General features: G+C 54.9%; 1 protein-coding gene across 1 annotated transcript in view; it reads right to left on the reverse strand.

Annotated features, from left to right (window-relative positions):
* The window catches only part of SCN4A (sodium channel, voltage gated, type IV alpha subunit), a 34,785-nt gene extending 20,180 nt beyond the window's left edge, over positions 1–14,605 (reverse strand). Inside the window, exons 1-12 of the mRNA XM_011997101.1 lie at positions 14,256–14,605; positions 14,053–14,171; positions 13,837–13,926; positions 13,425–13,553; positions 12,865–12,956; positions 9,663–9,995; positions 8,108–8,171; positions 7,728–7,869; positions 6,096–6,305; positions 5,300–5,453; positions 2,715–2,953; positions 816–989 (exon numbers count right to left, since the gene is read on the reverse strand). Coding sequence (XP_011852491.1) covers positions 816–989; positions 2,715–2,953; positions 5,300–5,453; positions 6,096–6,305; positions 7,728–7,869; positions 8,108–8,171; positions 9,663–9,995; positions 12,865–12,956; positions 13,425–13,553; positions 13,837–13,926; positions 14,053–14,171; positions 14,256–14,528 — 2,019 coding nt within the window. The 5' untranslated portion in view covers positions 14,529–14,605. The remainder of the gene's footprint in view (positions 1–815; positions 990–2,714; positions 2,954–5,299; positions 5,454–6,095; positions 6,306–7,727; positions 7,870–8,107; positions 8,172–9,662; positions 9,996–12,864; positions 12,957–13,424; positions 13,554–13,836; positions 13,927–14,052; positions 14,172–14,255) is intronic.
* Between the last annotated feature and the right edge of the window lie 1,053 nt (positions 14,606–15,658).

The following is a 15,658-nucleotide window of genomic DNA, read 5'->3' on the forward strand; positions in this document are numbered from 1 at the left end:
TTTTTTTTTTTTTTTTTTTTGAGACCGAGTTTCACTCTTGTTGCCCAGGCTGGAGTGCAATGGCGTGATCTCGGTTCACTGCAACCTCCGTCTGCCAGGTTCCAAGCTATTCTCCTGCCTCAGCCTCCTAAGTGGCTGGAATTACAGGCACTCGCCACCATGCCCAGCTAATTTTTGTGTTTTTAGTAGAGATGGAGTTTCACCATGTTGGCCAGGCTGGTCTTGAACTCCTGACCTCAGGTGATCCACCCGCCTTGGCTTCCCAAAGTGTTGGGATTAGGCGTGAGCCACCATGTCCAACCGATACAGTTTTAAAAAGAATAATAGTGCTCCTTATGGGGTGGTGGAAAGACAAATTCAGAGGTTCCAATCCTACACCTCCGCTTTCAGGTCTGTAGTATGGGGCTGGAGTTTCTGCTCCACTGCTGCTTAAGGTCATTAAGGAATCAAACACAGTGTTGGGGAGCATCTTGCCCATTTGTCGTCCCGGAAAAATTGCAAAGGGAATTGGGAAGGGTGGGGCAGGGCTGGAGGAGGAGGTGGCTTTTCCCTTTGTCAGGCTCCTCTGGGGCTGGCAATGTGACAGAGGTCACTTTGGTCCCCCCAGCAGCCCTACGAAAGAAGACAGGGCTCTTCTTTTCCCTGTTTTACAGGTAAGAAAGCTTCTGATAGGTAACAGGTGTGCACAAGGCAGAGGGGACCTCGTTTTCAGCCCTCTGGCTTCCTGGGGTTTCTCCTCCCATCCCTGTGCCCACCCTCCTTAGTCTCCTCAGCCCAGCCCCATCCCAGCCCCTGGCCCCAGGGCTTTCGAGTACCAGACGGAAGGAGCGGAGCACAGACAGTCCCTGTACGTTGGCCAGGCCTAGCTCTACCAGGCTGAGGGTGACGATGATGCTGTCGAAGATATTCCAGCCCTGCTGGAAATACTCATAGGGGTCCATTGCGATCAGCTTCAGAACCATCTCTGCTGTGAAGATGCCTGTGAAGACCTAGGGAGTGGGATGAGGCCCTGTCACAGAGCCTCGGGGAGCCCAGGGCCCTGGGAGTCTCCCACCCAACTCCCACCTTCTGGCAGAGGCTGCGGGGGCTGAGGGGAAGAGGTCCAGAGCCCTGAGAGGAGCAGGAGTGGCACGCATGGCCCATGTGTGTATAAGTGAGTGATGGAGGCAAAGGTCAAGCCATAGGGCTGAGGTGGGTACAACTCTGAAACCCGTTCCCATCCATTTCTGGCCTCGTGACAGTGGGCAAGGCAATTCACTACTTGGAGTCCCAACCTTGTCATAATATTCAACATTTGCAGGGCGCTCTGTGGTTCACTTTGTGACCTCATTGGCATCCTGATCTCTACAACATTGGGAGGGACTCTCACACACATTCCATGCATGAGCAGTTGAGGCTCAGCTAGCTGGGCAGCTAGCTGGCATCACAGCACCCACATGGGAACGAGCCACATCTCAAGCCTCAGGTGCTCAGTTCCGCATCCTGCCTCTATGCCTACAGCCTGTCCACAGGGACCAGTCCCAGGATCCTGAAAATCTTGGCAGACTCAAAGGTCTAGGGCAGGGACCAAAAGGAGCAAAATCAATGAGAAGACGACCAGAGCTGCCCCTGCTAACCCTGGACATGGGGTCTGAGGATTGCACAGTCCCTGAAAGCTCCCTGGGCACGGCTCCCCTCCTGCCGGGCACCAGCTGCCCTGGGTCCACAGCCTGCCCAGGCACATGCTGAGCCCCTCCCAGAGGCTGTTCCTGGCCACAGCAGGTGCCAAGACAGCAGCATAGTGTGGGCAGGGGCTGGGCACGCAGGCCGACCCGATCCATCACGCACATCCCAGCAGCTGTGCCATGAGTCCAGAGCATGCCCTTGCCCCTCCAGCCTGGCCTGGCCACGGCTGCCTCGGCACCTCTATGGGACAGAGGTGTCTGCCTTGAAGGCTGGGGAGCCCAGGGTTTGATGCTTGTGCCACCCACCCAGCCCCGGTTCTGTCCCAGACCCCAAATCTTACTCTCCCTGGCTTCCCTTAACCTTCAGGGTTGGGGAGCATCTCGCCCATTTGCCGTCCCGGAAAAATTGCAAAGAGAATTGGGAAGGGTGGGGCAGGGCTAGAGGAGGAGGCGGCTTTTCCCTTTGTCAGGCTCCTCTGGGGCTGGCAATGAGGTGATAATGCTCCTAATGGGCCTGGATAAGCGGGTGGATCAGCGGTGTCAACAATAGTGGAGCAGGAAAGGGCTGGAGAGAGGAGAAGCCTGGCCCCACGCTGGAGAAATAGGTGAGGGCTGGGGGAGTAGGCCCTGGAGCCCACTGGTCCCATTGCCAGATCCCTTGCCTCCTTTCAGGCCCTTGACAACTTCTGGAAGTGGACAGACTTGTCAGCTAGCCCCTTCAACCCTATCTCCACACTCCCATTTCCTTACCCCTGCTTCCAGGGCATGGTCTGGATCCCAGATCCCCAATAATCCAACCTTAAGAAGCCCAGCGCCTCGCCCCCATCTCCCTGCCCTCAAATGTCCTGAAACCCCAGTTCTGTGTGCCACAGATCACCCCAAGTACCCCCCCACATCAACTAATGCCCCCCATATGCCGGGAAAATCATCCCAGCTGTTCGTATGTGTCCTCCACCATGCCCCATATTTCCACACAGCCAGAAAGCTCCACTGGGCCCCACCCCCTCCCATCCTGCCTATGAATGATTCCTCTCCCCCGCCCCTCCCTACCAGGTTGCCCACAGTGAGCACGTGGTCAAAGTGCTCCGTCATGGGGTAATGTTCCATGGCCATGAAGAGGGTGTTGAGCACGATGCAGATGGTGATGCCCAGGTCCACGAACGGGTCCATGACGATCAGGTGGATGATGTTCTTGAACTTCATCCACGGGGCGCAGCAGTCCCATATGAGCACTTTGTGGGCGCACTTGTACCACCATGGTGGGCACTTCTGGTGGGCCTCTTCCAGTTCTGGGAGAGGGGTGGTAGCAGGTACCTAGTGAGGATTCTCCCCTGGCCTGCCCCGGTTCCACCTACCAAGCCCCGCCCCTTAGCGCTCCACATCTCAACCCTCTAGCAAGGCCTATTCCAAGTTCCACCGCCTCTTGTGTCACCCCTACTGTCACCTCCCTGTAACCTCCGCCCCACATGGCTCCACCCCAAAGCCCCGCCCTCTGAGCTCCAAGCTCCTCAGTGAGCACCCTCCAGACCCCGCCCTCTAACCCCCGCCTACAGCCCCACCCCTGGAACCCCCGCGTCCTCAGAGCCCAGCCCCCTACTTCAAGCTCCACCATCACTCACTGCATCACTCTCAGGACACATCTCTCCAAACTCCGCAACGGCTCCGCCCCCAAAGCCCCGCCTCCTCAAAGCCCCACCCCCGACTCCAAGTTCCTCCGCCTCACACAGCGCATCCTCTTGTCTGGCCCCTCTAAACTCCGCCCACATTCGCCACTCCTGAGGAAGCCCCACCTCCTCCCGAAGCCCCGCCCCATAGTGCAGTAACTCACAAGCCCACCTGCTCAGCAAACCTTTCCCCAAGACCCGCCTTTCAATGCCCTGCCTCAAGCCCCGCCCTCTTGGCTCACCCCACAAAGCCCCACCCCTCAGAGAGGGGGACAGGACGCCCACCCGCTGCCAGAGGCCCAGGGCTGTGAGCCTGGCCTGTGAGATGCCCTAATCTGTCTGGATCTGAGTTCCCAGGGGCAGGTGGGAGGCCACTGCAGGGGCTTGGGTTCCAGCCCCACGAGCTGCTGGCTTGTGCCACTCTGTGCAGACAGATCCCTTGGGGATGCACTGTCGGTAATACCGGCCCCTCCAAAGTGTCCCCAGCTGGTCCATCCTTTCCCACCAGAGTGGCCTTCAAGAAACATCCCCTGTTCTTGCCACCCCAAAGCCATGAGTGCTTTGTAAGGACCGCGGGACCAAGCTGCTCCTCCTCCTGGCGTTGGCAGGCTGTCTGGCTGTGTGGAAATCTGGGGCACGGTGGGGACACATGCGGAGTGTCCTTGGCCCAGGCATGATCTCACTTACTCATCATGGCAGGTAAATATAATCAGTGCCTCCAGGTAAATATAATCAGTGCCTCCCATTTCAAAGACAGAAGAAAAGGGACTGGAGTGGGTGGCAGCCCCATGGAGACCCTGGATTCATACCGGGGAGGGTAGCTGAATCTCCTCCCCACACCCAGCAATTAGCACACTGAGTCTCACTCAAAGCCTCCCCAGTCTGCACCTCCACCCCTACCCTGTGCTTCTGCAGGTGCCCAAACAGTGTCTAAGGCCCAAAACTTCTCACAGTGGTCCCGGGAACGGCAGGGTGGAGAGGCCTCCTCCCCCAGCATTCCCTGGGCACCCTCTGGCAGGGCATATGGGCACCTGGATACCTGTCATACAAGGTCAGGTGACATGGTGACCTCTAGAGATCTGCAAAATCTTGCAGGCCCCCAACTCCCTGGCACAAGGCAAGCTGACCTGAGGAGGGAACCAGATCTCTCTGCGTCAGAATTCCTTTATTCTATTGTCCCTCTTTCCTGTGCTTCCTCCTTCCCTCCTGCCTCCTCACTTCCCTCCCTCTCATCCATCCATCCATCTGCCCACCCATCCATCCGTCCATCCATCCATCCGTCCATCCATCCATCCATCCATCCATCCAACCATCCATCCATCCATCCATCCATCCATCCAACCATCCATCCATCCATCCATCCATCCATCCAACCATCCATCCATCCATCCATCCATCCATCCATCCATCCATCCATCCATCCATCCATCCATCCGTCTGTCTGTCCGTCCATCTATCCATCCATCTGTTATGTTGTGTCTATTCACCTCTCTCATCACAACATCCTTATTCTTCCGAGATTCAGCAAGTGACACAGGGACTGGGGAGTCTATCACTCTTCTTGGGCAGAATTTGACTTTCGGCCTTTAACTTTTACCCAGAGAACACTTGAGGAGCAGGATGTCCAATTTCCGGAACATTGGGCCTTCTGGTTAGTATTATTAGCCTGTGCTTCCCATTGGGCAGCCCCCAAGGCCCTCCCGGAAGTCCCCAGTTCCCACAGCAGCCTGGCCTTGCAGCTAGAACTGGGCCAGGTTAAGACAGGACTATATTTATCACAGCCGTTTCTTCTACGCCAATATTAAGTTACTGTCCTGAAGCTGGTCCAGGCAGGCCCCACCCTGACCTCAGGGGCCTGAATGGGTAGAGGGGGCACAGGGCACTCACTTTCCATGGCATCCCTGTCCTCCTGAATCCAGTCCAGCCAGGCTCCACCCTACCTAAGTGGGCAGGGGGGCACAAGGCACTCACCTTCCATGGCATCAGAGATGCCGCTGTCTCCGCTGCCGCTCTGCCTTGGGGCTCCCTTCTGCCCTGGCGATGCGTCCAGGCTGCCATTGCAGTCTTTGCCATGGGCTGGGTCCCCATCTGCCTCCCTACCTTCCAGAGCTTGGGCGGCCTTGGCCTGTAGACCAGCAAGAGTGACGGGCAGGAAGTCCAGCTCTGAGCCAGAGGGATGGACTAATTGACCCTCAGAGCTTCTTCCAGAGTCCTTCAGGGTGGCAGCCCCTCTTCCTGGCCTATGTCAAACTTAGTGCAGGTGGGGGAGGGACCAACCTCCGTGGTGGTGGGGGTGACAGGGTAGGAACCAAAGTGACTGAGGACCGTCTGCCCTGAAGACCCTTGACTCTGATGCTCCTACTAACCCTCCACTTGTTGACAGAATGAGAAAATGGTCAGCCACTCCCTGGGGCTTCCTCGGGACCTACCCCTCCCTCAGTATGGACTCTTCCACTACCCAGAAAGCAACACAAAACCAGAAATATTTGAGCTGGAAGAATATTTCAAGTTTAGCTACTCCAGATTCCTTGTTATAGACAGGGAAACTGAGGCACAGAGCAGAGAAATGCTTTTTCTACTGCTTGGATCCCCCCACCTCCCTGCCACCAGCAAAACTCCCAGCCCAGGGCCTTCTGCTTCTTCTGCCTCAAAACCCCTACTCCCGTGCCCTCCCTCACCCTCAGCCCCCCAGGGAGAAGCCAGTGGCAGCCCCGGCTGAGGGAAGGTAGAGCCCTGGGTCCTCGATCTCCCTTCCCTGAGTCCAGACCTTCTCCAGCTCCTCCTGGTGCTTTTTGAACTTCTCGAGCATCTGCTGAAACTCCTCCTCTTTCTCCTTATCCTCGGCCAGGGTGGCCTCGTTCTGCTCGGCATACGCCATGGCTACCACGGCCAGGATCAGATTGATGAGGTAGAAAGAGCCCAGGAAGATGATGACCACGAAGAAGATCATGTAGGTCTTGCCAGCTGCTCGAAGGGTCTGGGAGCAGAGGGAGAGGGAGTGGAGGGGTCCTATGACATCCACCTCCTTTGACCCACTGCCCCTTTCCATACATCCATTGCCCAGATGGGTAAGCAGAGCCCCTCCCTCACAGAGCCTGGGGAATTGATGGCTGTCATTGGCATGCTGAGCCATGTTCTGGGGAACTTCGAAATATCTACTTGGGACTCAAGGGTTTTTGGTCTTCTGGCTTGGAGGAGGACAAAAGCCAGGCATCCTGATATCAGACAGCCAGGACAGAAAATTGGTGAACATGGGTTTGGGGTCAGCTTAAATTCTAGCTTTGCCACAGTGCCTGGCACCTAGTAAGAACTCAACAAATAATAGCTATTATTATTATTATTATTTAATCAATTTTTTTTTTTAGACATAGTCTTGCTCTGTTGCCCAGGCTGGAGTGCAGTGGTGCGATCTCGGCTCACTGCAACCTCCACCTCCCAGGTTGAAGTGATTCTCCTTCCTCAGTCTCCTGCATAGCTGGAATTACAAGTGTTTGCCACCAAACCCGGCTAATTTTGCATTTTTTGTAGAGATGAGTTTTGCCATGTTGGCCAGGCTGGTCTCAAACTTCTGACCTCAAGTGATCTGCCTGCCTCAGCCTCCCAGTGTGCTAGGATTACAGGCATGAGCCACTGCACCCGGCCAGTAGCTGTTATTATTTTTGTTATTGTTATCAACACCATCAATGTTAGAAACATTATCAGGCATCAGAAGGCACTGTCCTTCCAGACTTAGCCTACCTTCCCCGCAAACAGCAGAAGCCAAATAAAATATGGGCAGCACTGAACTTCTCTCTTCCTTTTTTTTGAGACGGAGTCTCACTCTGTCACCCAGGCTGGAGTGCAGTGGCATGGTCTCAGCTCACTGCCACCTCCACCTCCCGGGTTCAAGCAATTCTCCCTGCTCAGCCTCCTGAGGAGCTGGGACCATAGGTGCGTGCCACCATACTCAGCTCATTTTTGTATTTTTAGTAGAGACGGGGGTTTCACTATGTTGGCCAGGCTGGTCTCGAACTCCTGACCTCGTGATCCACCTCCGCCTCCCCAAATGCTGGGATTCAGGCGTGAGCCCCCGCGCCTGGCAGGCAGCACTGAATTTCTAAGCTGCCCTACTGATTCTTGTGAGGCCTAAGGGTTCCTGGGCTTGTGCCTGTGCTAGGCCCAGACCTCGTCTCTGAAAACCAAGGTGTGGAAAGAATTAAAGCCATGGCTTGGCTCGGGGCAGGTGTCCAGTTTCAGAGAGCGCAAGCTCCTATAAGGGCACTGTGGGAGTCCATGAGGAGATGGCCCAGTTGAGGGGTTGGCCATCCTGCGGTAGGCCCCATCAGGCCCTGAAGAGGCTGCAGGGATGGGGCGGGGGGAGTGGCTGTAGGGTTGGGAGGCAGGGTTGGGGCAGTTGTACCAGCTGGAAGAGGTTCTCCCAATAGTCCTGTGTCATGAGGCGGAAGAGAGCCAGGAAGGCCCAGCTGAAGGTGTCGTAGCTGGTGTAGCCATAGTTGGGGTTCCGCCCGGTCTTGATGCACTCATAACCCTCGGGGCAGTGCCTAGGGATAGGACAGGGGGCTAGGTTTAGGGTGGGAGGAGCACTCCAGCTGGGGACAGATGGGGGCCCCAAGGGAAAGAAAATCTGTCAGTTCTGCCTGTGTCCCCCAAACAGAAAAGTATTCCATCCATACCCATAGGTTTCCCTGCACTCCCATCCACCCCAGGTCCTTGTCTCAATCAGCTCCCACCTTCCAAGACCCCTGGGGCGCATTTTCTGCATCCCTTAGCATCACTCACCCAGCATCACTGCTGTTCCCACAGAGTAGGGCATCGATGGAGCCCTCCAGGAAGTAGAAGTTCCCTTTGGGAGTCAGAGGCCACAGAGGAGGCAAGTCACCCACATGGACACAGTGTGAGCACCTGAGCCCATTGCACACCTGTGGACAGGTCTGCGTGTACCACATAAACCAAATGGATGTTCCCTGGCTGCCTCTTCCCCATCCTTTAAGGACAGCTCCAAGTTCCAAGGTCTCTGGGTAGGGACTTGGCAGGGAGCTCAGCTGCAAGCACTGTCAGCCCAGTGCCCAGTGTGGACGAAAAGTCAGGACGCAGCAGCAGCACAGACAGGGAATGTGTACGTGTGTGCATGGGGCTACTGTGTACCTTTGCAGGGCACCTGAGTGAAGGGTGTGTGGGGGCTGGAATCCAGGTGCCAGGGTGAGAAGGGGTATCTTTTCCTAATTTGCAAGAAGGCACTATGTAGACTAACAGTGGCTGTGTGAGAAAGTGTGTGTTTCTGGCATGTGTGCCTGTGAAGATGCATATGTGAATAGGATGTGGGTGTGTGGGTGGGTGACGGTAACCCTGCCAGGGTGTGAGCATGTGGTGTTATGAAGGAGGACAGGGGGTGCACAGGTTAGGGAGTAGGAACTATAGACTTGCTTTGTATAGTGAGAGTTTCAGGATTTTTCTTTTTCTTTTCTTTCTTTTTTTTTTTTTTTTTTTTTTGAGACCGAGTTTCACTCTTGTTGCCCAGGCTGGAGTGCAATGGCGTGATCTCGGTTCACTGCAACCTCCGTCTGCCAGGTTCCAAGCTATTCTCCTGCCTCAGCCTCCCGAGTAGCTGGGATTACAGGCACTATGCCCAGCTAATTTTTGTATTTTTGGTAGAGACGGAGTTTCACCACGTTGGTCAGGCTGATCTGGAACTCCTGACCTCAGGTAATCTGCCTGCCTCGCCCTCCCCAAGTGCTGGGATTACAGGCATGAGCCACCATGCCTGGCACTTTAGGGTTTTTAAAACAGTTTGCCATTTGTTGTTGCACTAACCCTTTGAGGAAGGGATTGTTATCTTGATTTTATAGGTGAGGATTCAGAGGGCTAGGGAGATTAAGTGACTAGTCAGAGGTGACACAGGCTGCGAAGTGCTGGATTTAAGCTCAGGTCCTCGCCAGCCTATTTGTCTCGTAAGAAGTGAAGGCAGGGTGGGGTGCGGTGGCTCACGTCTGTAAATCCAGCACTTTGGGAGGCTGAGGTGGGAGGATCACACGAGGTCAGGAGTTCGAGACCAGCCTAGCCAACATGATATAACCCTATCTTTACTAAAAATTAAAAAATTAGCAGGGCCTGGTGGCACATGCCTGTAATCCTAGCTACTTGGGAGGCCGAGGCAGGAGAATCGCTTGAAGCCAGGAGGTGGAGGTTGCAGTGAGCTGAGATGGTGCCATTGCACTCCAGCCTGGGTGACGGAGTGAGACTCTATCTCAAAAAAAAAAAAAAGAAAATGTGGGAACAGAGGGTACCCTAGGGACTGGGACAGGATCCCCTTTGCCTGTCCACCTTCCATTCTTACCTTCATCATTGATGTAGGCGTCCCAGTCAAAGGTATCGTTGGTGGCCCAGCTTGCATGGCTGTTCCACGTGTCGTTGGCATACCATGACTCATTGCCATACCACATCTCATTGCCATACCATGTGTCATTGCCGTACCACGTGTCATTACTGTACCACGTGGTGTTGGTGTCGTTGAACGGCGGGGGCCAGCGCACACACTTCTGCCTCAGGTTTCCCATGAAGAGCTGCAGTCCCACCAGCGCAAAGACGCTCAGGCAGAAGACAGTGAGGATCATCACATCTGACAGCTTTTTCACCGACTGGATCAGGGCCCCCACAATCGTCTTTAGCCCTGACCGCAGAGAGGGCAAGGATAATGGCAGGGGGCAGTGCAGGGTGATAACAGAGCCCCCCAGCCTCCACCACCAAGCTTTTTCCTACTCCATCTTCAAGGCTTGACTTACTGAGCACCACTACTTCCCCGAAGCCTTCTGAAATTAACCCCACCCTTCTCTGATCACATCCTCAATCTGGAGCCTTCAAATGGCCACAGATGCTCAGCCACTAGGAGAAGGAACTATAAAGACCTAATGGGCTGTTGCCTGACCTATAGAGCAAACAAAGGCATAGAGTGGAGCTTAATACATGTCACTAGGTTAACGCTCTCAAAGTGTGTTCAACAGAACACTAATCTCCCATGCTGCGCCCTTAAAAAGCAGGGGGTTGATAATGTTTGGGAAAAGCTGCGCTCTAGATTCTGCTCTTGGAGAGTCATTATGTAGATGATCCTATCAAAGGTTCTGAAAAGTCCTGCAGAAATAAACAAAACCTTTATTTGTGTTTATTTATTTATTTAGAGACAGAGTCTCGTTCTGTTACCCAGGCTGGAATGCAGTGGCACGATCTTGGCTCACTGCAATCTCTGCCTCCTGGGTTCAAGTGATTCTCCTGCCTCAGCCTCCCAAGTAGCTGGGATTACAGGTGTGTGCCACCACACCCAGTTCGTTTTGTGGATTTTTTGTATTTTTAGTAGGGATGAGGTTTCACTATGTTGGACAGGCTGGTCTCGAAGTCCTGGCCTCAAGTAATCAGCCTGCCTCAGCCTCCCAAAGTGCTGGGATTACAGGCATGAGCCACCTCGCCCGGCCTATTAAACAAAAACTTTAATCTCACGTATCCTTAACATATTTGACCATAGAACCCTTTTCCTTAAAATGCCTAGTAATATCCGAGGAACAGCAGAACCTCTAGACTGACCTTGAAACATCATTATATTCTTTAGACAGACAAAGGCATAAACGATGCTGAAAGAATCCCAGCGCAGATTCCCATCACCTATGGAAGAGCCATAACTTCTTCCTTGGGCCTAATCATAGTGCCTCTTGCGTTAATATGACTTCATTTCCTTTTTTTATCCTGATATGGAAAACAAATGCTTGGCAGCCTCCTTATAAAAGCTCTCCTGCGCCCCGAGGATGCCGGCAGCTGGCACAGAGGAAAGGCAACGCCGTCTTGCTCAGTGGCCAATGTACAGTGTGGAATTTTGGAAATGCTTCCTCTCCTGGGTCTGACACCTTCCTCGGCTGCAGTCAGAGGGCCTTAGACTAGAAGAGAGCTCAGGTGCTTTCTTTCTTTTCTTTTTCTTTTTTCCTTCCTTCCCTTCCTTCCCTTCCTTCCTTCCTTCCTTCCTTCCTTCCTTCCTTCCTTCCTTTTTTTGATATAGAGTCTTGCTCTATTGCCCAGGCTGGAGTGCAGTGGTGTGATCTCGGGTCACTGCAACCTCCGCCTCTTTGGTTCAAGCAATTCTCCTGCCTCAACCTCCCAGGTAACTGGGATTACAGGCACGTGCCACGATGCCCAGCTTATTTTTGTATTTTTAGTAGAGACGGGGTTTCACCATGTTGGCCAGGCTGGTCTCGAAGTCCTGACCTCAAGTGATTCACCCGTCTCGGCCTCCCAAAGTGCTGGGATTACAGGCGTGGGCCACCACACCTGGCCTCAGGTACTTTCTCACATTAGGATTTAACAGTTTCCCCTCTTCTGAGAGCCTGATCTCTATCCTTTTTCTTTTTCTCCTTTACTGGGAGAGAATCTCCAGTTTCTCCACATGCTCTTGTGCGGGTCTGAATGATCGGATTCTATTGATTACATGCTTCTTGATGCATTACTTTGGAATTGCCCTGGCCTTATTGCTCAGCAGGTGCCTGCTGTGTTCCTAATTGAGCCCTCAGGGCTCTGACTTTTCCTCATGGAGTCCTTTTGTGTCTCTCTCTGCTCTGCTTGGTCTGCTTATTTTATTGAGCACACGCATATATATCACAAACCACGGGTCAGGGGCTGTGAGGGCCTTACGGATATTAAGGCATTTAATCCTTACAACAATCTAAAGAGTGGTACTATTAGTCTCCACATTCTACAGATAAGGAAACTGAGATATGGACAGGGTGAGGCACTTGCCCAAAGTTAAAGTTAGGAAGTAGTAGAGGTGAGAATTGAAACCAGGCTGTCAGGCTCCAGAATCTGTGCTTTTTTTTTTTTTTGAGACAGAGTCTTGTTCTTTTTCCCAGGCTGGAGTGCAGTGGCAAGACTACAGCTCATGGCAGCCTCAATCTCCTGGGCTCAAACTATCCTCCCGCCTCAGCCTCCCAAGTAGCTGGGACTATAGGAGAGCATAACCAGGCCCAGCTAATTTCTTTCTTTTTTTCTTTTTTGAGATGGAATCTCACTCTGTTGCCCAGGCTGTAGTGCAGTGGCATGACTTTGGCTCACTGCCACCTCTGTCCCCTAGGTTCAAGTGATCCTCCTGCCTCAGCCTCCTGAGTAGATGGGACTACAGGTGCACACCACCATGCCAGGCTAATTTTTGTATTTTTAGTAGAGACAGGGTTTTGCTTTGTTGGCCAGGCTGGTCTCAAACTCCTGACCTTAGTTGATCCACCCGCCTCAGCCTCCCAAAGTGCTGGGATTACAGGCATGAGCCACCGTACCCAGCTGAGTCTGTGCTCTTAACAACCTTGCCATGCTGCCTCTCAAATGCCTATCCTTCCAAGTAGAACTCCTTCTGCCCTCTGGTCACATGGGCCCCTCTGTATCCTGGCTTTGCTGTGAGTTCTACAAAAACACCAGCCTGGGAGTGTTGTGACACTAAGTCAGGTTCCAGGCCTGCGCATGGTACGGGGGTCTCTCGGCTCAGGCAGAGGGTCCCTGCACCTCCCCAGTACCTGGGATGACCGTGATGGTTTTGAGGGCCCGCAGCACCCGGAAGGTCCTCAAGGCTGAGATGTTGCCCAAGTCCACAAACTCTGTCAGGTACCTGGGTAGGGGGTGGAAGGGTGTGGGGACTGTCAGAGGCTGGGGTGGGTGGTAGGACAAAAATCAGGGCTTCTCCAGGCCTGGAATGAGGATTCCCAAGAAATTGGGTGTACCACAGGGTCTGGGGGGCAGGGAAGATACCCCAAATCTCCTCTGGGAGCCCAAGAGTTGGGAAGGACAGTGCAGGAGCTCTGGGGGAGTGGGGATGGCAAAGACAGCCTGGCTCGCCCAGCGGGTGAGGGCCCATGGGCCTGTGGGTCAGGGCTGCCTCATGTGATTATCAGGAATCCATCAGGAAAGCTCTGAGCCAGACCCTGAGAATGGCAGTTTCTAGAATTGTGCAGCTCCCTATCTGCACAACTGACCAATGTCCCCTGCAGCCCTCAGCCCAAGGCAGCTGCCCTCTTTGAGGCCTGGCCCCGTCCCCTCACCCACTCCAGCCTCAGGATGTCCTGGGGCCCCTGCTCACGCCATCATGATGACGCTGAAGTCCAGCCAGTTCCAGGGGTCCCGGAGGAATGTGAAGTCGTCGACACAGAAGCCTCGGGCCAGTATCTTGATGAGAGACTCAAAGGTGTAGATCCCCGTGAAGGTGTACCTGCGGGGGAGAGGGCCGGCCAGGGCAGACGTCACCCGGGCAGGGGTGAGTGTGGCAACGACAGACCCCTAGAAGGGAGGGACACAGAAATAAAATATGCCACTCAGGTGGCTAAGGACACTAGCGAGTGATAGTGTGGCCACCCCGGGGGCTCCAGGTGTGGATGAGGGTCACAGTGACAGTGTGTCTCCCTGAAAGACAAGAGCAGCGTCACACAGAGGTGTAGACACCTGAAACGGGCTGTGTCCCAGGGCTGGGGAGCTCAGGGAGCAGGGAGACTTACTCCACATTCTTGGACCAGGGAGGCGGGTCACTCATGGTCATGAAGACGCAGTTGGTCAAGATGGTGATCATGATGAACATGCTGAACAGCGTGGAGCAGGGTCAAGGAAAGTGAGGAAGCAGCTAGGATGGGAGGTGACAGAGGGTCTCCTGGGCCAGAGCACCCCATCTTGCCCATCCCAAACCCCTTCCGCCTCTCCCATCTCAGGCAGGATATGCGTGGATGAGCACCTTGATGGCCCCGCGCCTGACCAGGCTGAAGGGGCTCAGCAGGTAGAGAGCAGGTGTGGCGGAGAAGCGGAAGATGGCCTTGCCCTTGTTGAGTACGATGAAGGTCTAAGGTGGGGAGAGAGGCTGTGAGGCCTGGGGACAGACAGATGGACAGCAGACAGACAGAGAGGGGGCCCTCCCAGCCCAGACCTTCTTGTCACTGTAGTAGGGATCCAGGTCCTCCAGGGGGATGCCGATGACCTCCGGCGGGGGGTCCCCATAGATCATAGGTAGGTTCTTGCCAGCCTCCAAGTCACTTCGTGGCTTCCGTTCGGGCTCCTCGATCTCCATCTGCTTGTTCCGCTGCAGCCGGGCTTCCTCCTCCACCGCCCGCTGTTCTATGGCTGCCAGGGACTCCCGGGTGAAGGGGCGCAAGCAATCAGGGCCCAGAGGCACCAGGGTGCACAGAGATGGTCTGGCCATCCTCGCATCCTGGGCTCAGAGACCAGGAGGGTGGTGGGTGGCCAGGGGAGCTACAGTGCGCAGCCCCGGAGTGCTGGGCGGCCGCCCCTCCCTGGGCCGGCCGTCCACTCCTCACCTCCTGCTTGCCCAGTGGCTGAGCCGGGGAGGTGGGCGTGCAGGCTCTGTCGGGACTGGGAGATGTACCTGCAAGGCCCAGGTGCTGCTGCTGCACGGGTGCTGGGCACAGAGCATCACCCCTGGCCCCACACCACGCTTTCCCCAGCAGTGGCAGGGGCCGCCCCCAGGACCGACGGCAAACCAACCAGATTCTTTGTGGCCTTGGGACTTGGGACCAACACCCTCGTGCCTTCGACTGCCTCCTGGGCTCAAGCTCCAGGAACTGTGTGGCTTCAGCCTAATGGGACAGAGAGAGAATCACAGCTGACTATGCTCAGTTGACCTCTGGATGGGCCAAGATGAGGGGCCTGGTTGGGGGATTAGCCCAGAGTGGGACTGGCACAGGAACTTCATCCTGAGGGCCAATGTGGATCCTGATATTGGCCACCTGGAGATGCAGGTGGAGACCATGAAGGTGGCAGCCAGGCTCTGTGCAAAAAGGTTGCTGTGATTGATTAGTGATGTCTGCCAGGGGCGCAAGGAGGAAGAATGTGGTGCCTCTGCCTGTATTTGCCATCCCTGGCCTGGAGGGAAGGGTAAAGGAAGATGGGGGTGGGTGTGGATTCCTCTTTCCTGACCTTTGGAGTACTTGGTGTTGGGCTGGGAGAGGGAAGAAGGAAGGGCCTTGGGCCCGGTAGAGGTCTCCCAGCAGTTCCCTCCCACCACCCTGGGGGACCTAGCCTACTGGGCAGGCAGGGGGAACTGGGAGAGGAACATTGAGTCTGGAGAGCTGCGGATGCTAACATGGAAGAGAAGGACATACAGGGAAGGTCACAGGGACAAGGAGATAGACAACTCCAATGGTGGGGGCAGGGCTAGAGCTCCTGGGGACTGCTTTTGGCTGGTGGATGCACATACTGGATGGGGGGAAGGGGCACCCACCAGGAGCCTTTGATGCCTGTGAGCATTGTGTGGACTGGGCCCCACCTGGCCCCTCTCCCCTTCTGCCCAGCCCTCCAGAGCCTGTTCCCTGT

The sequence above is a fragment of the Mandrillus leucophaeus genome, unplaced genomic scaffold, assembly GCF_000951045.1.
Source record: "Mandrillus leucophaeus isolate KB7577 unplaced genomic scaffold, Mleu.le_1.0 Scaffold530, whole genome shotgun sequence".
Classification (NCBI taxonomy): domain Eukaryota; kingdom Metazoa; phylum Chordata; class Mammalia; order Primates; family Cercopithecidae; genus Mandrillus; species Mandrillus leucophaeus.